At 45.3% G+C, this 27506-nt stretch overlaps 1 protein-coding gene across 2 annotated transcripts in view; it reads left to right on the top strand.

The window, feature by feature from the left end:
• The window catches only part of VLDLR (very low density lipoprotein receptor), a 35304-nt gene continuing 12997 nt past the window's right edge, over nucleotides 5200-27506 (top strand). The window contains exons 1-9 of one of the 2 annotated variants that reach the window (XM_018052033.1): nucleotides 5200-5401; nucleotides 18598-18717; nucleotides 22613-22735; nucleotides 24119-24241; nucleotides 25894-26265; nucleotides 26368-26490; nucleotides 26581-26703; nucleotides 27146-27265; nucleotides 27370-27495. In XM_018052033.1, coding sequence (XP_017907522.1) covers nucleotides 5320-5401; nucleotides 18598-18717; nucleotides 22613-22735; nucleotides 24119-24241; nucleotides 25894-26265; nucleotides 26368-26490; nucleotides 26581-26703; nucleotides 27146-27265; nucleotides 27370-27495 — 1312 coding nt within the window. In that variant the 5' untranslated portion in view covers nucleotides 5200-5319. The remainder of the gene's footprint in view (nucleotides 5402-18597; nucleotides 18718-22612; nucleotides 22736-24118; nucleotides 24242-25893; nucleotides 26266-26367; nucleotides 26491-26580; nucleotides 26704-27145; nucleotides 27266-27369; nucleotides 27496-27506) is intronic. The other variant, XM_018052030.1, reaches the window with a different exon arrangement.

Genomic DNA, 27506 nt, shown 5'->3' with positions numbered 1-27506 from the left:
AAGCTACATTCAGAGAACTGGGGGCGGGGGGGGGTGGGAATCGCATGAAAGAATTATGCAAGTATTTCTGACTGCAAGTAATAGCTTCTTCTTTCTCAGTGTCTTCCCTTACTACCAGGGCCTCTAACTGTTCTTCCTCTAGCCTTATTCTACACTGTTTCCCAAAGGAGTCACTCAACAGACCACTTCACACCAGAGTGAACTTTCTAAAGCACAATGAATGCCCAAAATCTCATCACAGTCTATCACGGTAGTGGTTTCCCTCCAGGGAGAAGGCTTATGAGATGGGGACATGCCTGGATAGAGGTCTGTTACTGTCAATATTCTATTTCTTGGAGGCAGTACTGGGCTCATGAATACTGGTCCTTGGTTTTGCAAAAGTAAAATCAACAAGTAAAAAGAGGCATAACTGAACCAATTATAATAATGTCAATATAATCCTGTGACCTGAGGATATAACTAAAAATGTTCTTAAAAGAAAAGAAATAGACATGTTAACAGTATCTCTGGATACTGAAAGTATATTTTAAAAGCAGTTTTTCTCTGCATTTTATAATTGCTCCACAGTAAATTGTATAACTTAAAGAATTTTTTTTTTTAATGGGGAAAAAAAAAATCCATCGCAAGTCTTCACCATGGCCTACAGGGTCAAGTCAAAAATATTGGCATAAAAGGGGTTGGGCAGGGCATAAATAAATCAGGAGTGTGGAATGAATAGCTATGCACTGCTATATAAAAAAAACAGATGTGCAAGGACCTACAATACAGCACAGAGAACTATATTTAATTAATCTTATAACAACTTATAATGGCAAAGAACCTGAAGAAGAATATCCATGTATTCTCATGTATAACTGAATCACTTTGCTGTACACCTAAAACTAAAGCAGCGTTATAAATCATCTATGTGTGTATGCTCAGTCACTCAGTTACGTCCAACTCTTTGTGACCCCATGGACTGTAGCCTACCACACTCCTCTGTCCATAGGATTTACTAGGCAAGAATACTGGATTCGGCTGCCATTTCCTTCTCCAAAATCAACTACACTTTAACTGAAAGAAAAAAAAAAGATTGTGGGGGAACTACCCTCGTGGTCCAGTGGTTAAGACTCTGTGCTCCCAATGTAGGGATCAGGGTTCAATCCCTGGTCAGGGAACTAGATCCTACATGCCACATACTAAAGATTCCACACACCACAACTAAGACCCAGTACAGCCCAAATACATTTTTAATAATAAAAAGATACTTTTAATGAAAAAAAAAAAGTGTTGGCATTACATACACATTTTCATAATCCGGTCCCTGCCTTTCTTCCTTAGCCTTACTTGCCTCTGTTAGCCGACTGGAACCCCAGCATGGAACTATTCAGAAGCCCCTGAATTTCCTTCAGCACTCATGTTCTTTGCCTTTGTTCCCTCCATGCACCAGGGTCTTCCTTTACCCAGAGTATCACTCAAGCTAACAAGAGGTCATGCTGAGGTAAGAAAAGCTCACTAAATAAAGACAACAAAGGTTTACTTCTCACTCAGTGTCAGGAGGTAGCCAGTTTTTTCTCAAAAGACTCAGATGGTAAATATTTTAACACTTTGTGAGCAACATGCAATCTCTGTTGCACTTTCTTCTACATTTTTTATAACTTTTTTAAAATATAAAAACCATTCTTATTCAAAGGTCATCCAAAAACAGGTCCCTGGCCATTTACTGACCTCTACTCTATATGACCATGGCAGAGACAAGCAGACAGCAGAGAACTCGTCATTCTAGTCATTCAGAGACCAGGCTCACGGGGCAGCCACTTCTTGAGCACTTCTGGTCTCATGCAAGTCCCATCAAATGCTCCAGGCCAGAAGTGGCGCCTTAAAACTTCTGCTCACAAATAACTGGCCAAAATTGGTCTTTCAGCCCCACCTAACTCTATGGGAGCCAGAAAGTGCAATCCTATCATGTGACCAGCAGTAAAGAGAACTGGAATTGTTTGGTAAAAATATGATTTCAGCTCAGAGACAAGTGTTCTGGAAAGCCTTTTCTGATTCCCTTCTATGCCAGTCATATTAGCTACTCTTTCCTTTTAACCTTACAACACCTTGAAGCCTAAGCATGTGCTATGCATAGGGTATTACAATCATGGCAGTTTGCCTCCCCACCATATCCTGAGCTTTACCCAAGAAGCATCTCTGCATACCCACTGCCTAGCATAGTACCTGCTACCCAGGGATGCTCAGTGTGTGTTGCTTCAACATTTGTTGCTTCAACAAATGAATGAAGGTGGTGGATTGCGGGAATGGGGTTGCCTGAGCATTTGCCTCTAGGCTCTGAATCCAGCAGCATCCACCTCCCTGAGCCTATCTAGCTCAACTCTACCTGTCTCCACTCATGATAAATTCATCGGTTACTTTCTATGTTCATCAAATTCACTCTTCCTTACCACCTATCCTTCCAGTAATCAGCACTTTGCAGAGAGCTGGCCCTTGAGGCCACAGAGCACTCTGACTTTATGTGAGCTGGTTTTGTGTTCTGTTTGTAGGTCAGAAGGCAGGCACAGAGAGGTACTGAGATTTGCTCAAGTGACACAGCCAGTGAAAGTTATGCTTCCTTTGGATTCAACAAGAGAGCTGCAGGATTGCACATAGAGCTGCAGCTAAGTTCACCAACAGTTTGTTTATATCCTTTGGAGATATAGAAAGTATAATGTGTTTGTCAAAGGTAAATCTTATTATACCATAAAAGTGTTCATCTTATAGTATATATATTTAGCTCTGAGTATTAATAAAATATTAAGAGCTGCATAACAATGTTAACGTTGTACCTTTTCTTATTTCTTCCATGCATCCCCTCTCCCACCTTTTCTCTCCTGTCAGTGACATAGCTCACTATCACATGTTCTTTCAGAACCCTGAGATCATTGAAATTGCCACACGCCTCTTTTTCCATCATCCCTTAATGCCTTGCATGCATCTTTACTACTAATGGCATAAAGCAGAGTTCAGCTCAATTTCACAGGCGACACAAGTGTGGCTGCTGCAGTTTGTATCAAATGTATAACCAAGGGTGAGCAAAGTAGAGTTCAAAATGAACTGTGTAAGTCTCTTCCAATACATAGAGTTAAACCCCTTCATGTTGACCAGTCACAATCTGGGTATCCTCTAGTCCCAGCAAAGTGTACTCTGACCTGGAATTTTCCTCTGCATCTCCAGGATGCAGTATGTTTCTAATAAACATCCCATCTAATGTTAACCTTGATAAATGCCCTGGAGCACCAAGACAAGAGGATTGCAGCTAGGCAGGACCCCTCTACTTCTCATATCATCAATAGAATAGTCAGAGCTGGTCCTATTGAAATGGGCAGAGTTTGAGTCACTGGAGATCAAAACTTTTAATAACATATATAAACTCAAGGCTTTCCTGGTGGTCCAGAGGTAAAGAATCCACCTGCCAATGCAGAAGACACCAGTTGAATCCCTGGTCTGGGAAGATTCCACATGGTCGGGGCAGGGCGGGGTGGGGGACAACTAAACTGGTGTGCCCACAACTACTGACGCCTGTGTGCCCCAGAGTCCGTGCTCCACAACAGAAGGCAGCGCAATGAGAAGCATATGACCACAACTAGAGAAAAAACCACTGTGCAGCAAAGAAGACCCAGCACAGCCCAAAATAAATTTGAATATATATATATGTATGTATACATGTACACACATACACACACATATATATATATGTATACATACCCTTTATTTAAGAAGGTGAAATAGCTCCGTGTGTCCTCCCGGTCTGGTTAGATAGGGACAAGCAGGGGAAATTGAGTAAGAAAACCAAAGTACACAAAAAAAACCCAGTACTGCCAGACACAAAACAGGATTCAATCCTTTACAGAAGTCTTGCCTTTGCTTCCTTTTCTCTTTCCGTAAGCCTTGTAATTGAATGTTGCAAACTATATCAAGAAGAATAAACCTACGGGTTTCCCCTCCCCCAAACAAGAAAAGGTTAAGCGTTTAATTACAGGCCCTCCAACTATCATTTGTGCAATTAGCAATTAACTAGAATCGCTGATGGGAGAATGGAGAGCTGTACTAGCGTGCAGCTCTCCTCCTCATCCCAGGCTGGGTTATTTTAGTCCCACTCTATTACAGAGGACAAACCACAACCACAAGCACTCTCCTTACACACACGCTCCCACTTAAAGACACATTGAATTTTTTTTCCAAGCAAAAATGGCATCTCAGCGTTCAACTGAGACAAGCAGCCCCAACCCCACATCAGAGTACCCCAAACGTTTAGATCCACTCCTCTTCATCACTCTGAAATGGAGAGGAGACCCAAGGAAGAAGCTACCTACCAGCCTCCTAGTACCAGCCTCTCTTTGGGGAACAGGAGAGGGTGGTATAGAGAGATGCGTGTTGCCCCTGGAAGCTGCAAGTCCCCCTCCCCGGGCTGTAAGCCCCGTTAGTGAGAAGGCGGTGGCAACAGCCTCAGTAGTTGCATCAGTGCTAACTGCTGCTGCTGCATTTACTGTTGGCGGCTGCCGGGAAGGTACAGTAACGACTGTAGGGAGCGCACAGCTGCGGCGGCAGGTTCCCTGGATCAGGAAATTAGGGCAGGCACCGGGGATTGGAGGCGAGGGCGGTGCGCGAGCCAACCAGCGGCCGCCCCGGGCCCCCGTGAGCTCCCGGCGGACGCGCGGAGCAGCCAGGCCCCGGGAGCAGTCCGGGTGGCAGCGGCGGCCACGGCCACGGCCGCTTACGCTCACACCCGCACGCAAACTCACACACACCCCCGGCGCAGGCACCTGCCGGCCGGGAGCTTATGAGAGAAGCGCGTCGAGGGGGAGGAGGGCTGAAGCCGCCGCGCCCGCCACCGCCCCCCCACCGCCCCGCTGACCACTCCCCCTCCTGCCCCCTCCTCGCTCCTCACCCCGCGCTCCAGCCGCCGCCAGTGTGGGTTCTCCGCGACCCGCTCCGTTCTCTTCTGTCTTCTCGGCTCTCGGCTCCCCACCCCCTCTCCCTTTCTCCCCTCCTCTTCCCTCGGCTCTTCTGCAGCGCCTGCATTATTTTCTGCCCGCGGGCTCGGCTCGCACTGCCGCTGCAGCCCGGGGAGGTGGGTAGGCGAGTGGGTTAGCTGGTGAGGGGGGGCGGAGATCGTGCAAGTTGTAGAGGAGGGGGTGCCTTCTTCTTCCCTGCTCCCTTTCCCCCCCTTTCGAACTCCTTCCCCTCCTCCCCCTTCCCCTCCTCCCTCCCCGCCCCCACCTCCTTCCTCCTTTCCGAAGGGCTGGTAACTTGTTGTGCGGAGCGAGCGGCGGCGGCGGCACCATCCAGGCGGGCACCATGGGCACGTCCGCGCGCTGGGCGCTCTGGCTGCTGCTCGCGCTGTGCTGGGCGCCCCGAGAGAGCGGCGCCACCGGAGCCGGTGAGTGAGGACGCGCCCCTCAGCGGGCTGCCGGGACCCAGCCGGGGCGCCAGGGGGCCCCAAGGCGCGGGTCTCCTTTTGCCCACCTCCCCCCACCCCCTCCTAGGAGGCGCCTCTCCGCTCTTGTCGCCTCTCTCTCTCTCCCTCCCCACCCTGGTGGCGCCTCTGAGCTGTCAGCACCGCGGTTCTTTGGTGCCGGGCTGGTCGGGGTTGGGGGTGGACAGTGGGGTTTGGGGTGTCCTAACGCCTTTCCCAAACTAGTCTTCATTCCCTTCTGCTCCTTCTGCTCAAGCCTCTGCTCTGTCTCGTTTTTCACTCTGCTGGGCCGGGGATGGGTGATGTGGGCTTCTAAGCCATTGAACAATGGTTGTATCTCCTCTGCCAGGCGGAGTGTTAGGAAGGAGGCAGAGGGCCGGGTGGGCCGAGACGTGCGCTGCAGCCCGGGGCACGCTCCTCAGACTTCCAGGGAGGTTGGGAGTGGGCGGCGGATGAGGGAGGGCGCCTCTGGGGATGCCGGGCGCCGGGTGCCGACCCGCGCTGGAGTCCCCAGAGGCGGTGAGGGGGCGTACGTTCGGTGGGCTGCGGCCGAGAGTCTCCGGCGAGCGGCGAGAAGTGCACAGCTTGCGCACCCGGACTGCGACTCCCCGGGCACCGGGCCGCCGCTGGAGTGAGGGTTAGAGGACGAGTGAGGTTTGAAATAGGACTCCCCTCTAGATGTTTCTCCCCTCTTCCCCTTTCCACTCTTTGGGCGATCGTAAACCTCTCGGTCTCCAGGAGAGCTGAACGGGGGAGGGGAGGGGAGTGGAACGGAGACTTAATCAGGTTAGTTTGCTGAGCCTCGTTCCCGGTGAGATTTCCTCGAGAGGAATCCAGTCCTAATCTGGCGACTGTAATTAGTCCTCATTCTAAACAATAGATCAGAGGGAGTAGCGCGGGAGCTGGGAGAGCTGGTGTACTACTGTGGTTTGCAGGGGGTGGGGGTACTGCTGTCGGGTCCCCAGGGTCTACCTCACTGGGCCTGGAGCCCTGTCTTCAACCATGATCCCACTTGGGGCCGCGCAACTTTCCCAGGCAGGCGTCAGCAAGCCCTTCTGAGAGGATTCGGTGAAAATCCTCGCGGGTCCCTGAAGCTATCTCGACCTGACACCAAGGGTCTGGCTCGCCAGCTCTGGGGAGTTGGGATGGAAAACGGCCCGCGCCTTAAGTACCCACTCCAGAGTCCCTAGCTCCTGTCGCCCGGTGGCTTGGGAGGCCTGCCAGCCTGCAGTCACGAGTCTCCTAAAGTGAGAGAGAACTTTAAAGTGTGTGGTCAAGCAGCCCCTCAAGCAGTGCTTGGAGCGGGGGTTGGAGGAGGCGGGGAGGCTGAGTCTCCAAATGCCCCCCTGCCCTTAGGTTCTGACTGTCCCGAGCGTGAGAAGCTGGGACGGGCTTTTCTGCACTCTGCGATTGGCTGGCAGCCCGATCACGTTTAGATTGGTCACGTGACTCCACGAACTGGTGATTTAGCAGCTTGAGAAATGTTATCTTTAAGGGAACGTGAAAAATGGACAGGCTTCAATGGACTGCCCTCTCAAACTCTTTCCCTTGCCTGGACTCCTTGAAAAAGGCGTGTGTGTAGTGAAGATGGCCTCTGATGTGTAACCAGACGGAGCTTGGAAAAGCCCTGCTTATGAAAGTTTTCAGACTCTAACATTAATCATTAATGGATGAGCAATACTAACTTAAACGATTTCTCAGAGTAGTGCCGTGACTTGCATTACACCTTTCATATCGTTTCAAAAGATTAAGATACACCAGAATCTACTGATGGTGCTCCGGGAAGGTGGGAGAGATGATTCATTTTTGCTGTATGTTCTGTTCATATTCTTTTAAGATATAATAACTTTTCATTGGAGTTTAACTTTATCTTAAAGAATGCTAGGAATTCACCTAAATTGTCAAAGTAAGTTAGTTGAAGCCATATGTTCACCTTGTATCAGGTAGGTGAGTGTCCCTTTTGCTCCCCTAGGTCACATGTGAAATACGCGACAAGCCATGAACAGTGGAGAATAGAAGCCCATGCAAAACTTAAATTCTTCAAAGGAAAGGAGACACATCTTTTGTGAACTGGAGGAAATTTAGGGTTGACTGAGGTAGATATTGACCTGAACTAACCCAGATTGGCTCCTGTCTGAAGTTCAAAGCCCCAAGGCGTGTGGGCTGACTTTTTGACCCTGGTCTTATACAGTCTGCCCCAAACATACTCATGATGCTGGTTTAAAATACTCTAGGACAGAGGAGGTGTGCTCAAAGACTTTGGCAAAAAAACTTAAGTTAGGCTAAACCACCAACCAACCTTGGGAGCTGTAGGACATTTTTCTCCAGCTTAGATAATCAAGATTAGGGTCTAGAGTACCATATATTCATTAAGGCCAGAGCCTAGGAGAACCAAGGTTTTGTGAGAGCTATTCAGATATGGCTAGCTACCAACAAAAGAGTAGACAGAACTTCTGTTGTGGGGAGTGGGTTGGTGAAATTGGTAGTGCCTGAAGGGATAGAACAGAGGGCTGGGGAAAAATAAAGCTGACTTACCCAGATAGCACCAAGAGAAGATGTGACAATGATGACCACAGTCCCCAGCTAGATTAGGGTAAGCATGTGAGCAGGGACTCTGGAGGAGTGTCACCAGTCAAGCTTTCCTTGGCAGTGACAGCCACCAGCGGTCTGGAGCAGCACTGTCCCCCAGATCGTCCCACTGCCCACTTCACGTGACATCTAGCTATGTACCTGCCTACCTGCCCTGAGTCATTCTGATTCTTTGCTCAAACTGTTTGAGTCGCTAGGTTCCTAAAGCGTGTATATAAAAGGCCAAGTTCAGAACAGCTGCCAAATATCAGGACATCAGTATAACCATACTGCATATTTTAATTATAGCCACCTACATGCTCAAAAGAAGTGCTTCTGCCTTTTGAAAAATCAGATAACCATAAACTCCATTTCACTTGAGTAATTTTGTTACAACTCTACAAGAGGTGAAAAATAGTCACAATCCCCTTCTGTTCCAGGAGGAGTGTCAAACTGATCAAGAGCAAGAACTCTTAGAGCAGAACACAGCCATAAGATTAAGGGAACACATAGCCCTCCAGCTGTATAGCTTCAGGTTTTGATCTTGACACCAGAAGACGTGGAGCACAGCCTAGAAATAATGGAGATCATTTTCTAGTGTTTACAGAATGTGAATAAAGTCGTCCCTCTCAGTAGAGGGAATAATGATCAAATTTAGGCAGTCACCTGTACAATTTCAAGTCATAATTAAATTTACTTTGGATACTGACCTTTCTTTGGAAAACCACCTTCACATACTAGTCTGTGCAAATTAAATCCCTTAAAGGACTATGAGAAGGACCATAAGCTTATGATCAAACTTCCTGCCTTAGAAACATTTCTCAGCACAGGCTAATACAGCTGCTGTCCAGGTGGTTAGACTCTGTATTGCTTAGTTTGTTCCTGTCTGTGCTTAGGTCACAGCACAGAGACTGCTTTCATGACAAAGAGTCCAAGAATATGTTGGGCAGAGGTGATGGATGAGATGTACCTGATGAGCAGAAGTAAGTGGTCCAGGGTAGTTGTGTGGCCCATCTAAAGAGTTGTCTGGCTAGGAAATCTGGAAATTGATAGCTCTTCATAAGACTTAAAGGCAGAGAACCCCTGGAGAAGGAAACTGCAACCCACTCCCGTATTCTTATCTGGGAAATCCCATGGACAGAAGAGCCTGGCAGGCTACAGTCCATGGGGTTGCAAAGAGTCAGACATAACTTAGTCACTAAACAAACAACAAAAGGCAGAGAATGACTTAGTTCTGGGAAAATCTGGCTTTATAACTGAAAATTATCTCAGTTTCACTCTGTGCATTATTTCAGTCTAAACTGGTGTCTCTTTGCTAAGTTCTTCTGTTGGTTTGCAAAAGAAATTCTAAACATCATTAATACCACTTAATGATGGTATTGAGCCCCTGGTGGTTCAGACAGTAAAGAGTCTGCCTATAGTGCAGGAGACCTGGGTTCGATCCCTGTGTCGGGAAGATCCTCTGGAGAAGGAAATGGCAACCCACTTCAGTATTCTTGCCAAGAGAATCCCATTGACATGGGGTTGTAAAGAGTTGGACACGACCAGTGACTTCACTTTCACTGATGGTATTAGATGCCATTAGACACATTATGATGCTTAGATAGACTAGATGCACTGCAGGGACTAAATGAAATGGCAGGTGATACCATAAAGTTAGCACACTTTCCTCTTCATGTGAAGTTTCCTGAAAACGTTTGGGCCTGTTGGCTATTTGTGGACGCTAAATTAATAAGAGAATGCCTGCTGGATGCTGTGAGAGTAAATACAGAGATGTGGCTAGACATGGCTTACTCTTTGCTTAGAGCCTTTGCCCACTTTGTACTTTAAAAATGCTACATGGGTAGGTAAAGCAGGGAAAGGGTATTCATGGCCCTGTATTTAAAGAGATAACTTTGGGGACAGAACTGTAAGACAGGACCACTGGCTAGAGTTGTTGACCTTGCCACCCTACCCTGGGTCATCTGAGTTGGCGTTACTACCTGGTTGCCTTTATATATTTTGATGTGGTGACTGTGGTAGGGAGTGGGGTGGGGTATCTGGTGGGGCCTGCAATTTGCCAAGCAAGGGAGATGATAAAAACCTTGGTGATAGACATTTGGAAATTAAATACTTCATGTTATAATTCTTCCCCCAAATACCATGAGTAAATAAGATTTGTTTTATAGACCACCTCTCATCTTTAGTTTTCTTAAGACACCTTCCCTAAGTCTGAGTTATTAACTGATCTGTAGATTCACTAAGTAGGGGGTAGATTGATGCCAGCCTTCTTTGTCCAGTTGCTCAAAACCATATGCCCTCCATTTACTGAGTGCCCACCATATGCCATATAGCCCCAGACATAGGGGACACAATGACCAGGGAGCTGGGCTCCTCTTTCATTAGTCTAGCGGGGAAGTCAAACCAGGAAATCCGTGATCCAAAGACAGCCTGGATAGAAGCTCTGGATGGGAGCAAGCAGACCCAGTGGTTAAGACTTAATCATAAAAGAGGCAGGTAACAGCTGAGAATTGCTGGAGGTCCCACACGGCACGTGGGCCACAGCTTATGAAGTTTCTCAGAAACTACCAAAAACTTAGACTCTCATTCCATCCCTGCCGATGATTCTACAAAGGTGATAGGGCTCCAATGACAATGTATGCCTGCCAGCATTACCAAAGAATGCTAAAATCTGTCAGAGATAAAAGTCCCTGAAACTTCTAACAGGGTGCCGCTGCTAACTTTCCCTGCACGCTGTGTTGGAACCTCTCTGCTCACGTGGAAATGAGGCTGGTGTACCTACCCTGACACATTCATTCTGCTGACGTTGCATGATAAAGGATCATGAAGATGAGGTGAAAGTATTCTTGTAGGCATAGGGAACTGTGGCCTTTGAAACCTAAGAGTCTTTCAGAGTATTCTAGCTAGTAAAACAACTGCTCACACTTGGTTTCAAGCTCAGAAAACCTGGAAAGAATGATGTGGGGGTGGGGGGAGAAGTCTGTAGACCAGTTTCATTAGCGAACTAATAAATCAGCAGATGTGTCAGAGAATACCCACTAGTGCCTAAAGAATCTTTCGATGTCAGGCACCAGGTCCCAAGAGAGAAAGACACCTTGCAGGCCCTGCCTTGAGGGATCTCCATCCATAGAGATGGAAACAGGTAGGTGAGTACATCCCAGTATGTGAGAGCTATGTGACAGGCACAGGAGATGATGAGAAAGCCTCCAAACCACCCCCAAGTTGGTCAAGAAAGGACTTGAAGATATCGTTCAAGGATGACATTTGGGCGGGGTGGTAAGCAAGACGGAAAAGCTGGGGGATATGGATAGGGAACCAGACTCAATCGTAGAGCTGTGGAGAAGCCTACCAGTGATCCCATCCCTGGCATTCCAGGCCTTCCTCAGCTGCCTGATTCACCATTTTGATGTGAAGAAAGAGCGTGGCAGCCTGGAGGTAGAGGAACAGGAGATCAATTTAGATTAGGTGAGAGCTTGGACACACCCAGGGCTTGATGGCAAAATACCAGGGGAGAAGGATCTAGGCTCGTTATTGAACTACTGATTTAGAGTAAGCAGTGGGTCAATCAAAGGTGAGGCACAGGAGGAGGGGAAGACTGATTTTTAGAAGAACCTCTTCACTGCACATGCCTTCATGGTATCGAGGTAGATTTTATCTAATAGCATAAAGGCTTTACGCCAGGGATGTCATCATAATATCTGCTGTTAGACTGACTGCTGTCACCTATGTCCACCGAGTGATGTGCGTAAGGGCTTATGGGGCAGGTACTGTAGAGAGCAACACTGAGAATGAAGTGGTCAAAGTAGTCACTGGTTTGTCGGCAGTATCTTAGCCTCCTGACCTTCCCACGGTGGTTTCAAAGTGTGGTCAGGAATCAGCAGCGTCGACATCCTCTGGGAACTCAACAGAAATGCAAACTCAGGCCCCACACTAGACCTCCTAAACCAGAATCTCTGGTGTGGGGGCACATGGTGTTTTAACAAGTATTTTGCAGTCTAGTCAAGGTTATGGTTTTTCCTGTGGTCATGTATGGATGTGAGAGTTGGACTGTGAAGGCTGAGCACCGAAGAATTGATGCTTTTGAACTGTGGTGTTGGAGAAGACTCTTGAGAGTCCCTTGGACTGCAAGGAGATCCAACCAGTCCATTCGGAAGGAGATCAACCCTGGGATTTCTTTGGAGGGAATAATGCTGAAGCTGAAACTCCAGTACTTTGGCCACCTCATGCAAAGAGTTGACTCATTGGAAAAGACTCTGATGCTGGGAGGGATTATGGGCAGGAGGAGAAGGGGACAACAGAAGATGAGATGGCTGGATGGCATCACCGACTCAATGGACATGAGTTTGGGTGAACTCCAGGAGCTGGTAATGGACAGGGAGGCCTGGCGTGCTGCGATTCATGGGGTCGCAAAGAGTCGGACACGACTGAGCGACTGAACTGAACTTGCGGGCTTCTGATACCAACCTGACCTTGAGAAACACTGACTTTTCCCACCCACAAAATGAATAACTTCCCAAATGTATCAGGAGGGCCTTTGCTCACTCTAGACCAGAAATCCAAGCACTGTGGTTCTCTAGGAAAAGACCTGCAGGAGATACTGAGGCACCTTTTTTTAAAAAATCAAAATAGGGATAGGGAAGGAAGTGAGGGCTCTGTCTCAACTATAAGGCTGTGTTAGGATAGGGTCAGCCTGACAAGTGATACTACCTCATTCTGGATTAATTTAAACTGACACTACTACCCAGATCACAAGTCAGCAGAATATTCTGGAAGGAAGTGGTCCCGGTCAGGTGCGCTCTTTGGTATGCATGCTCAGTCACATGGTGTCTGGAGCCAGACTACCCAGGTTCAAATTCTAGTTCTGCCCAAGGTGATCTTGGCAAGTGCTGTCCTTCCCTTTTCCAAACAGCTTCCCTGATGTGTAAAAGGGGAATGGTAGTTTTGACAGTGTAGTATTGGAGAGCTAAATCAACTGAAAGAGTGAGGTCTTAGAGTAGTGTTTGGCTAACAGTAAAAAAAAAGAAAAAAGAAAAATTAAGTTTTTTATCCATGATTCTCAAGATCATCTCAGTCCACTGTAAATAGGGAAACTGACAATTGAACTGTAGGACTGAGTGAATCAGAAGGATTAACCTAATTATTTCACAGTGTTTAGTTGACCCCTCCTGATTCTCAGAGACTGACTTAAAGGCCAGAACACAGCTCAGACCCTCTTTCCCATTTCCTCTTACTAACCCTCTTCCCTTGGAGGAAAACTTCTGTGCTGACTTGGAAAGCAGCTTGTCCTAAAATGAGTTTTAGCCTAAGAATAGAAAGATTGGCGTTCAAGTGGCAAGCAGTAGAAGTGAGCTCAACTAAAAATAAATGCCCTTGGCGGCCCCAGAAGTGCCAAAACAAATGGACTGAAGAAATCCCAGGAGATGATAATACCCGTGTGCTCAGCAACAGGAGGCCTGTGAGAGATGGGAACATGTGGCCTTGCTAGTTCTAGCAGTGCGGCAGCCATAGCCCCTCTGTACAGAGTGAAGTTCATGTCTGAGCTTGACACAGGAACATCTCTCTGTTGTGGGCGTTTCTTTTGGACCGCTCCTGCAAAGGTGCCACTCGGAGCCCTACAGAAAACTCTGGCCCATTTGGAAGGCTTGGCATTTACTGTAAGATCTATACAGTTTTTTTTCCCCAAAGCTTACGTACTGTTCTTCCATATTAACCCTTACAGGGACAATTAGACAACAACAGCAGGCTGCCTGTTAAATACATGAAAACCCCTGAGTTTCTTGGAGCCAGTGAAATGCCAGCATATCTGGGTAACAACATTACCTATTTAGGTAATAAGCAAGGCTTCCATTTGTCGAGTCTGGTATCAATTGTGTGACAATAAGCAAGGAATCTTCAGTGTTTCTGGGCATTCAGTCATTACAAATGTAAACAGCCATGTGGAGGACTAGGTCCAAGTGACTTCCAACCCCCTGGCCCAGAGGCAGGGGTATTCATCCGAAGTATTAGAGCTGAAAGGAGACCCAGATCTAGTCCGACTGTTTGATCTCTTAAAGCTGTAGGACCCTTTCCAAATTCTTACACAAAATTTCAATGTTGAAAAGAAATACTGGTTGAAACAGAGACAGAACACCCAGGTTCCCTGCTGTCGTAGCCTTTCCCCTCACTTCAACCACCTCAGTGCTGCAGAAGCATTCCTGTGAACCCCATGACTTTGAGGAACCCACTAAAAATCCCATTTACTCTGACTTTTCACCTTTCTGAGCCAATAGACCCTGAAATAGAGAATGCCTAGCGCTTGTACTTATAACTTATTTTTTTGAGGCATCATTGGAGGACCTTGGGTGTCAACGATTTCGAGCTCACCCTGTTCCCTTTATGAAAGTATAATACTGAACTGGAGACTTAACTGTCATGGCTGGAAATAGACTACAAGGCCACAATCCTGTAATCCCCCAAAGCTTTGCAAACCAAAAGCTTCTTAACTCATTTGGTGCTTCCTGGAGCTCTGCACGGCAGCATTCCTAGGTGGGCACCACAGGTGTAAAGGGAGGATCTTCTTGAAACTTGGACAGAAAACTCACTGCGCTGCAACCAGGTGGCTGAGCTGTCCCCCAACACTGCCCCATCCCTGCACAACACAGGGAATTAAACAGAACTAGGAAGCCCTGGTGGAGAAAGCAATGACACCCCACTCCAGTACTCGTGCCTGGAAAATCCCATGGACGGAGGAGCCTGGTGGGCTGCAGTCCATGGGGTCACTAAAGTGTCAGACAGGACTGAGAGACTTCACTTTCACTTTTCACTTTCATGCATTGGAGAAGGAAACGGCAACCCATTCCAGTATTCTTGCCCGGAGAATCCCAGGGACAGGTGAGCCTGGCAGGAGGCTGTCTATGGGGTTGCACAGAGTTGGACACGGCTGAAGCGACTTAGCAGCAGCAGCAGCCAACGGGGAGCCCTGTGGCTCAAACAGTAAAGAATCTGCCTACAATGCAGGATACCTGGGTTCGATCTCTGGATTGGGAAGATCTCCTGGGGAAGGAAATGGCAACCCACTCCAGGATTCTCGCCTGGAAAATCCCATGGACAGAGGAGCCTGGCAGGCCACAGTCCATGGGGTCACGAAGCGTTGGACACTGAGCAACTAACACACACACCGGGAACCCTGTCTGCCCAGGAGCAATCTCCCAAAACAAAGTGCTTAGGAAATAAGAAACTGAGGCATGGCCATGGAGCTTAGCATCTTTCTTCTCCTCTCTTTAAAGAAAGGACCCTTTATAAAGTCAGCTAGCTTTACCCAGCCCCACCTCAACCCTGCTCCTCTTTTAAACAAGCAGGCATGGCTGATTAGTAGCATACTCCACTCCAACCCATTATTTACCATTCTTGATGGAGAGCCGTGTGTGCTATGGTAAAACATAGCTTTATGACTGACCTTTGGGCAGAAGCTTGGGTGAAGGGGAAACATCTGAGATTTGAAAAAAAGGTAGAAATTAAACTTCTGTTTTGTCTAAAGATATTGGAATAAACACTAAGAAAATGCCTGCGTCTGTCCTAAGTCCACTCAGCAGCCACTCTTGAGGCAGCATTGCTGGGGTTCTAGCCCCGTATTTGTTACTGTTGATGACTTGTATGTAACAGTTACATTCAGAGAGCCTCCTTAAGGTGAGAGTGGACTAAACAGCAGCCTTAGACTATTGTGTGCCCGTCTTTAATCTCAGAGCAGCTTGAGTGTCTATAAAATCTGTAGCTTCAAGACTCATTTTTAAAGAGATCTGCCAGGTACCTAACCCCGAAGTGGGAAACTATTATCTGTTGTCTACTTTAAAGCCCTGTCCAAGTCAGATTATATACTTATCTTTTCCATGTTTTTTGCATCTCATTTTGACCAAACAGCTTTTGGTAACGAAAACCTTTTGAAAAGGTATTCTAAGTGCAACCTGACTTTTCTGTCATATATGTATATTTCTGTTCTCTGACTATAAATTGTTCTTTTTTTTTTTTTAACTTTTCAAATAAAGTACTCAAAGTAGATTCTCACCACTCCCACAGCCTTCAGAGGTAGTACGGATAAAGTACTATAGCCAGTGGGCCCTGGTTCAGATACCCCCCAGCATTTGGCTTCAGTCCCTGGTCGGGGAACATCCAAATGAATAAATAATAAAAAATGGTTAAGATTGTAAATTTTAAAAAACCCAAAAAACTGGGGCTGGGCAGAATTCCCTGGTGGTGCAATGGTTAGGACTTAGTGCTTTTACTGTTAGGGTCTGGATTCAGTCCTTGGTCAGGAAATTAAGATCTTGCAAGCCATGTGGTGGGGCCAAAAAATTAAAATGTTTTAAAAAGTGAAAAATGAAATATAGGTAGGAAGTGCTATTGAGTCACACCCCTTTGAATCTGGGTCCTAGCTTAACTAGACTCATGAGGGCAGAATGATACATATAATATAGTTTTGAAACGAGCACATTCAGTACCTAAGTAATCACACACCCATATAGTAAACTAGGACCAACTTTTAATCTTCCTGGGAACTAGCCACAAAGCCTAGAATGCTCCCAGACAGTAGGGAGTAGCTGATAGTAGGGAGGCCAACTAGAGCATTGTGTACATAACACAAGAGTCCCAGTCTGTGCTTGTCACTATAGCATCTGTTCTCATTCCTGCATGCCACAGCTGCAGATGCTGGAAGGTGCAGGAAGGCTCAAGGCTTTCTGCTTGGAAGGCCTCCCTAAGGATTCTACATGAACTGTATGCCTCCATTGGCTGGTTTTCTCGAATAGTTGCAGTATATCAGCATTTAGCACCTAGATCTTTGCCTTTTGTCTCAAGGAAATTACATCCTCCAGGAGGACAAACCTGCTAATGATAGGAAACACCTGAATGTTAGCTGCCCCACGCCTGGCAAAAAACTAAGTGCCCTACTTCCAAGTGTTCATTCTTGCCATTATACGAATTATATTCGTCCACTGAGCACAGGAAAACAGGCTAAGAGAAACAATACAGGTGTGTGGCTTCACCCTGTTTTGCTGTTCTCGCATCACTAAGTTAAAAATGATTTCCCTTTATTTAGGTGTGCAGAAAAGGGAACCCTCCTACACTGTTGGTGGGAATGTAAGTTGGTACAGCCACTATGGAAAACAGTATGGAGGTGCCTTAAAAAACGAAAAATAGAACTACCATATGATCCTGCAATCCCACTCCTGGGCATATATATGGAAAAAGTCATAATTCAAAAAACTACAGGCATCCCTGTGTTCATTGCAGTGCTGTTTACAATAGCCAAGACATGGAAGCAATCTAAATGTCCATGGACAGAGGAATGGATAAAGACGATGTGATATGTGTATATTTGATTAGCCAAAAAGTTCATTTTAAAAACCCAAATGAACTTTTTGGCCAACCCAATACAGTAAAATATTACTCAGCTATTAAAAAGAAATAATGCCATTTGCAGCAACACAGATAGAACTTAAGATTATCATACTAAGTGAAGTCAGTCAGACAAAACACATATCATATGATATCACTTATATGTGGAATCTAAAAAGCGGATACAAATGAACTTGTCTACAGAATTGACTCACAGACTTTAAAAACAAACTTATGGTTACCACAGGGGAAATGGGGGAGGGGTAAATTAGGAATATGGGATTAATATGTATACACTGCTATATATAAAGGAGATAATCAACATGGACCTAATGTATAGCCTAGGGAACTCTACTCAATATTCTGTAATAACCTATGTGGGAAAAGAATCTGAAGAAGAATGGATATATGTATAACTGAATCACTTTGCTGTATACCTGAAACTAACACATTTAAATCAACTCTCATATAAAAATTAGATTTAAAAAAATTATCTCCCTTCACCTCTTAACTATATCTTCTTCATGCTTTTTATCTTGGAGTCATTTTGTAAACATATCTTTTTCCAATTAGACTCAAATTCTAAGACAAGGAGCCATGTATTAACCTCACCTCTATCCTTGCCACCTCTTCTAAATCTCCTTTACTTTGCTCATAATAGAAACATCATTGATGAGTAACAATATAGAATGTGGGCAAGAAATGCCATTAAAGGATTAGGATTTGGCTGCATGATTATAGTGACACAAAATGACTTAAACAATTGAGAGAAATGAGTCCACAGGTGAACCCCTGCCCCACCACCCGCAGTTTGTAGGCAATCTATGTTCCTTATGTCACTATTCCAGCCTCCGTGCCTAGTTTTCAGGAACCAGAAAGGAACACAATTGAGGAAACTGGATCCCCTGTCCCTTTGAGGATATTTCCCAGAAATTGTATATACCATTTCTGCTTACATCCATCAGCCAGAACATCCGATGGCTATGCCTCCTGCAAGAGAGACTGGGAGATCTAGTTTCATGTAGATAGTGTGTGCTCAGCTAAGAACTCATTACTGTCAGCCACTGCCCCAAGGCCCATGCAGCTCCAGCCCTACAGTGTTACAGCCTGAGGCTGCACCTGTCACTCTGAGAGGACACCTATCCGTGAGTTTCAGGTAACTAGCATCTCTAACTTACCATCCAGGTGTCCCAGCTTAGCTAAGTGTTCCCTCCTGCTTTTAGGAAGAAAAGCCAAATGTGAAGCCTCCCAGTTCCAGTGCACAAATGGCCGATGTATCACCCTGCTGTGGAAATGCGATGGGGATGAAGACTGCACGGATGGCAGTGACGAGAAGAACTGTGGTAAGTAAAGAGTTGCACAGTCTCACCTGTCTCCTCACTAGGACTTGGGCATTTTACTGAAAAAGGACGACATTATCTTCGCTTCTACAGATGTGTTAAGATTCTGAATCCACTCCTGAGAACTGCTTTGAACCAGAGTCCAAAGATTCTATACTTTCTGGTCTAGGAGGAATACAACCGAGTGTGTGAGGTTATTGACCTGAGTATGGAATCGTGAAGATAAAGTGGAGTTCCTATCAAATGAAAGGACCTGGTTGATCTTAGATCAGGCAAACTTTTGCTGTAGGAAGTTAGGGAAAGGGAGGGGAGGACCAGGAATAGAGACAGAAGACTGCTTAGAAAAGACTTTTTTAAAATTCTCAAATGGTTTTGACCCCCAAAAAGCAAGCCATGGACAGTAAGAAATCCCTTGCAGCTTCAGAGATTAATTAATTCCTGTCATATTTAGTCAACTTCATCTAGCATATTTAGTTGCTAAGTGTAGTCAACTAGCCTATTTAGTCAACTTCAATTTGGATGCTACAAGCCATGTTCTATGAGTCCCAGTAACTCATAAGTCAGCCCAGATCAAAGATCAAATAAGGATTCTTTTACAATTCCTTTTCTCCAGAGATGCTAATTTTAAAGCACTAGACAGGATGGGAGACATTCTCTTCCCCCAAGAAAACAGGGATATACCATTATACTGATCGATCAGCATTTATTAAAAGATTATTGTGAGAAATGACTGCTTTTGCAATTGGTGTGACCTCTCATTAAGCCAGGACAGCTGTGAACTACATGCCATGATGGCATTTAGGGACCTTGGATACAAGGTGAAGTTTGCTTTATGATCCCTTTGTTCCATGTCATTACATTCCTGAAGCAAGGTTGTTCATGAATGTCGGTGATAACGTTGTCTTTTACCTTTTAAAAGGTGTTACATAAAGATATCTGCTATACAAATGAAAAATATGGAAGAAAAATAGAAGCTAAGTGTAGTTCTCATCAACTGCTATCTTGTTAGGCCCTTGCCTACTTCTTCATGCATCATTACTAAAATTCTGTAGTATAAACATCCTGGCAGGCTGTCCTGTGCTTGAGCTCTCAGAGCAGTATCTTGGATGCCTGCATGCCAATATGTAAATTAGTAGCTCATTTGGAAGCAGAGTAAGTCCATTCTGCAATCTCAGGCAAGAAGCTTATCTCCAGTCTCAGGACCAAGAATAGTTCTATGTGACATGTTTACATCTTTGCATTCCAACGCTAAGATCTTAATCTACTCTACAAGATATTCAGCTCCATGCTCTTTCTGTGTTACCTGGATAATACAACTCTTTCACTAGTTTTCTCACTAAAGGACCTCACTCTTGTCAACCGTGCTCTTGCTGTAAGTAGTAATTCTTCTTCTATGCTAAACTATGTATTTGGCAAAACCCTTTTGTGTTCTTAGAGAGTAATTATTATCTCCATGTTTGGAAGTTCTGAAGTCTTACTTTACCATCTGACTACCTCAGTAGAAACTAACCTGAGTCATTGTAGGGGTCATCACTGGCTTTTCCTAAAATAGTCTCCACATCAATCAGTTCTAGCTACATCACAGAAGACTTGGAAGAGATAAGGAGGTAGGTGTACATACAATCTAGATCACACAAAATGGGAGAAAGGAAATATATACTTGGCCATAATTTGTCTCTGCCTTCCAGGTATGAGAGTAGAGAAGGAAAGTGGGAGCTTTGCTCAGGAAGCTGTGAGTGCTTATTTGGAGATGTTCTGCCATGAAAGGCTACACAATTACTTAACACTTCTAAAGCTGCTTCCTATTTTTCCTGTCCAACCTCTTGATGTTGGACTTGGTTACAACTTCAGCAGGGCTTTTTCTTTCAAGCATGTCAACTAGCATATTTAGTCAACTCAACTTGGATTCTACAAGCCTTGTTCTATGAGTCCCAGTAACTCATTCTTCTACAGGTGTTAGGCTGAACTGATAGATCAGTAACTCAGATACCCTCAGTATGGAACTAGTAGTTCTGTCCCCCCATGACACATCTAAATTTCTATCCATCTCTCAAGGCCCAGTTCAAATAGCCCATCTTTACCCTCCCAGTCTGTGTTCAGAATGGAGAGAGAGAAACCCTAGCAACCTACTGACCCTATTTGTCTTTTGTTCATTTTGTAATACAACCAATCTTTTCTATCCCTGTAACATCTTATACTTTGTAAATTCATGAAGTCTCTTTATAACCATTCCCTACTCTCTCTTTCACAACTTCTGAAGAGTATCACAGGGTGAATTACAATAACCGAGACCCTCTGGCATCTTTCTACGGGCTCAGGAGAAGATGTGCCTTGGATATCACTTAAACCATAAACACTGGGGTTTGAGCATTTCAGTGATTTTAGAAGCAGGTGTAAATCTGAAAAGTAATATGGCCTCTCTTGTTCCCTTGGCTACACAATTTTAGGATATAAATAATCCTTTTCAGATCATCATAATTGATCATCCCATCTTGAGTTCTAGAAGTTGACTATAATCCTGTCTCTCCACTAACAATGCTCATTGCTCAGTTGTGTCCAACTTTGCCACCCTGTGGACTGTAGCCTGCCAAGCTCCTCTGTGTGTGGAATTTTCCAGGCAAGAATACTGAAGTGAGTTGCCATTGGCTTCTCCAGGGGATCTTCCTGACCCAGGGATTAAACCTGCATTTCCTCTGTCTCCTGAATTGGCAGGCGGATTCTTTACCACTGCACCACCTAGGAAGTCACCCCATTAACAATATCTGAGGCCAACCCAGAGCAGCCCTCTGGTTTCATGCACTCTGAATTGAGAGTTGTACCTGGCTTAAACCCCTGACTTGAAGTGGCCTCTTTCATATTTTCAATAAATTGTTGACTTTTAGCTGATTTTCCATTCAGAATATTTGTTAAAGAATGACTTAAACTGGAAATTCAAGTAGAAAGTATAGGCACAGGGGCAAAGAAGAATATAACCCAAGAAGGATGCCCTTGGAATGCCCTATGTGGTTCCTTGTCAAGACTCATCTTACTCCCTGGGTAGGGAGTTCCTCATGGGTAGGATGACCAAGCTGCCTACACAGCTTTGCTTAGCACAGTCTTGGAATGACGTTTATCTTCCTGGTAAAAATAAGAGTACCCTCTTTCTACTGAGACTGTGTCAATTTGGACAAATTACATAGGCACCCTAATTAAGGAGAAAAGTCTGCCATAGTAAGAATTAGTAGCAGAACTGATACCTTGTCTCAGGCTGTTTAACTCTAGTCGTCAGTTATGAGGACTGGCAGCTTCCATAGTAAGTTCAGTGACTTTTAGCTGGTTGATGTGAGCCCACCCTTCGGTTGCTAAATACAACTTCTCTTACACTCAGATTTGAGCTTCCAATATTTCTTATCTTATCCAATAAGAAATATTGGTTCCTCTGCCCCAATACATCTGTAGGGGTGATGGTATTCGGTACTGGAGCTTGGCCTTCTGTCTCTATGCTAAACCCATGTGTTGTTACAAGGTGCCCCTAAAACATTTAAACTGTGAGCCAGTCGTAAGATGAAATGTTTGACTGTTAAACCTATGAAGCACTTAAATGACTTGGAAGAAATGCCTGAAAAGAATGAACTTATTACTCAATCTCAACGTTATAAAATGGGAAAGAAGTTCATTGGAAGGGATCCCTTAACTTCAGTGTCCTCCAAGGCTCTCAAATGATCACCTTCCTCCTCTAGGGGAAAGGGAGGGAAAAAAAGATTTTTCTAAGGTCCTGCTGGATATTGGCAGTTGACTGCTAATTGACTTAGCTTTATTTTTAGAATAAAGCATCTCAAATGCAGTTGTACCCCTAATGGGAATGTAGGGTTCTTGGGTGAGTGACTTCAACTTTAACTCTGCAAATCCACTTCTGTAGTGAAGAAGACATGCGCTGAGTCTGACTTTGTATGCAACAATGGCCAGTGTGTTCCTAATCGATGGCAGTGTGACGGGGATCCTGACTGTGAAGATGGTTCTGATGAAAGCCCAGAACAGTGCCGTGAGTGTGACTCGCTTTGGACTTGAACTTTCCCAAGCTGTTCCATGTCTCATAGCTCTAAGTATTGTATACTCTAAAACTTGCTTAGTTTTCATTGCCCTTCTTTAAAGTTAGGCCAGTTGACTCCAAGGTCAGTCAGATCATTATCAGTCAATCTTGAATAATATTAAAGAATGTTCTCCCTAATCTTAACAAGACTGACATTCTCTTGGGTAGCTTCACTATTGAACATTTAAGACTGAAGCCAGAAGATTTAAGAACTCCTTGACTAGGTGCATAGATTTCAAATATTCAATGATAATGACACTGAGCAGATGGTACTCTGGTCCTGGAAGCTAAGTCAAGATGTGAGGGTCCCCTGTGCACCAGGTATAAGCTTTTATATACAGAGTTTCTCATATTATGAGAAAAAAATCTACTGCTAAAGGGGTAAGGTGACTACAAACAGGGTGATAAGAGTGATTTTAAGAAACATGTAACCTAAAGTTATTTAAGTAGGGAGCTTACAGCTTGTTCTTATATAAGAGAAACTTCATAGGTATGCAAATACACATGTGTCCTTAGGCTTGACATTCAGGAGAAAGTCTATGACATCACAGAGGAAGATGATGGGGGATAGATAAATTAGAATCATTTGCATATCCTGGTGAAGAAAGTTCTCATGTTCCTTCTAAGGCAGTAGAGGCCTGCTAAAGCACTGAAAGTGGAAGTCTAATATGAACAAAGTTTAGTTCTGGAATATAAGATTACAAAGGAAAATTAAGCAAAAAGGAAGAGACATGTGTTAATTGCAGTTCTCCAGGCAAGAAGTAAGGTGAATAATAAGAGCACTGGCCAAAGGAGGTCAGTTAGCATAGGTGAAGAGGGGTTCCACAAAGATCCAGCTCCAAGTTCTAGTGGGGGACAACCCTGTAAAGTCAACAATTAGAGGGTGCCCCTACTTCACAAGATGATAATCTGAAGGAGGCCTGTGAACAAGACTTCATAGGTATTAGACCATCTGGCTTTTAATGAAGTTGGCATTCGTTGCCAATATCTGGGTGTGTCACTTGATACCCAGCAAATACATAATAGTCACAGAGCAGGCCAGCCAAGGAACCCAACCATGTCAAACAAAACAAACGCCAGGAGTGCACACGCCACAGAACCTTGACAGTGTAACACACTCAAGGCTCTCGGGTGGACTGCCAGGTAGTCTAGGCTGGCCTGGCTCCCCAGCCATGGAGGCCAAGGAAGATCTGCCCACGCTCCAGCTAGTCAGTCGAATTTCAGCTGTGTGCCTGGCCACTGAGTCACAGATGTCACCACTTCCAGGCAGCACAGGAGCAGCAGCTTTGTGCTGATGAGTTTGGAGGCTCTTTTGAGACTGTATGTCATCAACAGATATGAGAACATGCCGCATAAATGAAATCAGCTGTGGCGCCCGCTCCACTCAGTGTATCCCAGTGTCCTGGCGGTGTGATGGTGAAAATGATTGTGACAGTGGAGAAGATGAAGAAAACTGTGGTAAGAAGATCAGTGTTGAGTGGCTTAACCCAAAGACCCTCTTGCTCCAAGAAGGGTGGGCGTGAAGGTGCAGTTGACTTGACTTGCTTTCTAGTGACTTCACTACCTGCTCAACTCTTTGTCTTTCCTAACTGCCCTCAAACTCAGAGAAGTGTGCATGGTAATTGACCATTGCTTGCTTGGCTGGTTCTTCTAGGCAAATAGAAATAAGAAGGTAAGTCCTCCAAGGCACTTCCATGTTGAGATGGCTCAGTGAAGCAGCAGTTGTGTGAACTCTTGTCTCGGTTAGGACAGCAGCTCATGGGCCTTCCTCACTTCGGCTCCATCAAACGAGGAGACTAAAGCCAGCAAACACATCCCCAGGTCCAAACTGGATCTGCCTAGTGGCATAAATTACTTGAGTCTCACACAAGCATTCCTCAGCCCCCAAACTAGATTCTCTTTTAACCTTTCCAAAAGCTAAACTAAAACAGAAGGACAAATTAATGTCTTGCTGGTGATACCCAGAGAAATTTCTAACCAACCAGCGGTACCTTTGTCTCCTATCACAGTTCCTACCTGTAAAGACTAACTCTGTTTCCTAGCCTTTCATGTTTCTGCTCTTGGAAAACATGTAATAAAATTCTCCATGCTAAAGGCTAGGCCCTGGAAAAGTCTTTAGGCTGAACAGACATTGTGTTGAATGTTCTTTCAAGCGTCTACCTTTTTATAGGGCCTTTAAAACCACAGCTGTTGAGCCTGACATGCATAGGCCTCCTGATGCAGTAAGTGTACAATGAGTTGAGGGCACTTGTGGTTGAAACACCGGTCTTGTGTGTAGAAGTCACATCCCAAGGTCATTACCATTGCACCTAGTCCAATGAGTTTTGGCACTGAATCCTAGAACTGAGCTTTATGTACTGGTGAGCCATGGAGCTGCCAAGTGTTTCCCTCTTCAATCTAGACTTTGCTTCCCAAGAGAGTCGTGGTCTCCACCCCAATTACCACCAAATTTTGACCTTTATTAATTTGGCAGGAATCTGAATCAAAGTACGAACTGACTGGCTTATCATTATCTAGCACACTTGGCTGCTAGATTTCAGTTCTAGCCCCAAAAGTGACTTTCTAAAACTTTTCAAGACCTGTTACTCCTGATCCTGATTGGAAGGACCAAAAGAGAAGGAACCGTGTATGGTGGCATAATACACGGAGGCTTCTTTTTGGTGATGGTGTCACGATGCTTATTAGGAGTGAATGTTTGCTCATGTACCTGATGCCTGATCATCTCAGCTCAGGATGTAGCCTGGCCTGATGAGCAGTGTAACCATTTAAAGAGAACTCATATCCACCTTTCCCAATGAGGTATCTTGTAACAGTTTAAGTTATTAATTGCTGTCACTTTAAGATGCTTCTCATCCCAAATGAATTTCTAGTCTTCGTCTATTTTCTCATTCCTTCCATTTCTGTTCCTCTTCAAATGTCCTTGCCTGTTTTACATGTTAAGGCTGTTTCCCAGTGTTCTGGGAAATATTGATATAATCCAACTTTCACTGTTAAATTAGGTGAAAAAGCTGGGGTTCATGATCCATGACCTGCATGTTAGATTTGGGGATGAGAGGCTTGAAAGGACAAGTCCTGATGAGTCTTCAGTGGGACATCTTCTCTCTCAATAGGCAACATAACGTGTAGCTCTGATGAGTTCACCTGCTCCAGTGGCCGCTGCATCTCCAGGAATTTCATGTGCAATGGCCAGGATGACTGCAGTGATGGCAGCGACGAGCTGGACTGCGCCCCACCAACCTGCGGGCCCCACGAGTTCCAGTGCAGCACCTCCTCCTGCATCCCCATCAGCTGGGTGTGCGACGACGACGCAGACTGCTCGGACCAGTCGGATGAGTCCCTGGAGCAGTGCGGCCGCCAGCCAGTGATCCACACCAGGTGCCCGGCCAGCGAGATCCAGTGTGGCTCTGGCGAGTGCATCCACAAGAAGTGGCGATGCGACGGGGATCCCGACTGCAAGGACGGCAGCGATGAGGTCAACTGTCGTAAGTCACTTTCCTGTCCGTGAGGCATGCTCAGCTCTCACCCGGGTATCCACCAGGGACACTTCGGCTGACTTCACCCCATCCCATTCTCTCCCCCTGTAGCTTCCCGAACCTGCCGACCTGACCAGTTTGAGTGTGAAGATGGCAGCTGCATCCACGGCAGCAGGCAGTGTAACGGCATCCGAGACTGCGTGGACGGTTCTGATGAAGTCAACTGCAAGAACGGTAGGTGTCCCCTGGTTGTGGGTTGTTAGTGCAATGATTGCTCTGATCAGACCCACTGATGGAATCTCTCTTCCGTGTCTCGGTTTGTAGTTAATCAGTGCTTGGGTCCCGGGAAATTCAAGTGCAGAAGTGGGGAATGCATTGATATCAGTAAAGTGTGCAACCAGAAGCAGGACTGCAGGGACTGGAGTGACGAGCCCCTGAAGGAATGCCGTAAGTGAAGGGGTTGCGTGAGGACAGAGTTGGACAGGTTAAGTAGACCCAGCAGAGCTAATGCGGTTTGGAGCCTGCCTAATGCCTGGGTAGACTACTTTAATGAATTAGGTTCAGTGGCTGGGCTTAAAAGTGAAATGTTATGACTTAAAAGTACTGACAAAGTAGTTCATAGTTTCACCCCCTTAATGATAACCAATCAGCCATAGAGAACCTTGACTAAATACTGCTTAACCAACTGTTAACTTGCCAAGAGATTGGGTTTACTATTCCCCCAGTACAGGCTGAGATGTATATCTGCAAGACACAATATTAGATCTTGAAAAATCATGGGTTTGACTAGACTATCTAGACCAGTTATCAGGAATAGCCTGGATTTTAAATGTTAATAGATCAAATATCAATTTGAGTATTGAGTAACTCTACTACCTTTTTCTTTCAGATGTAAATGAGTGCTTGGTTAATAATGGCGGATGCTCCCATATCTGCAAAGACCTAGTTATAGGCTATGAATGTGACTGTGCAGCTGGGTTTGAACTCATAGATAGGAAAACCTGTGGAGGTGAGTTGAAAAACAGAGCCTGAGAACAGGGGGTGATGGGAAAGGTCAGAAGATCTCTGTAGGTCATCTAGGAATAGCAAGACTAATTCTAATTTCCCTCCTAGATATTGATGAATGCCAAAATCCGGGAATCTGCAGTCAAATTTGTATCAACTTAAAAGGCGGTTACAAGTGTGAATGTAGTCGTGGCTATCAAATGGATCTTGCCACGGGCGTGTGCAAGGCAGTAGGTAAATGGACT

This window comes from Capra hircus, chromosome 8, assembly GCF_001704415.2.
Source record: "Capra hircus breed San Clemente chromosome 8, ASM170441v1, whole genome shotgun sequence".
Taxonomy (NCBI): Eukaryota; Metazoa; Chordata; class Mammalia; order Artiodactyla; family Bovidae; genus Capra; species Capra hircus.
This window is presented reverse-complemented; position numbering and strand designations above follow the sequence as displayed.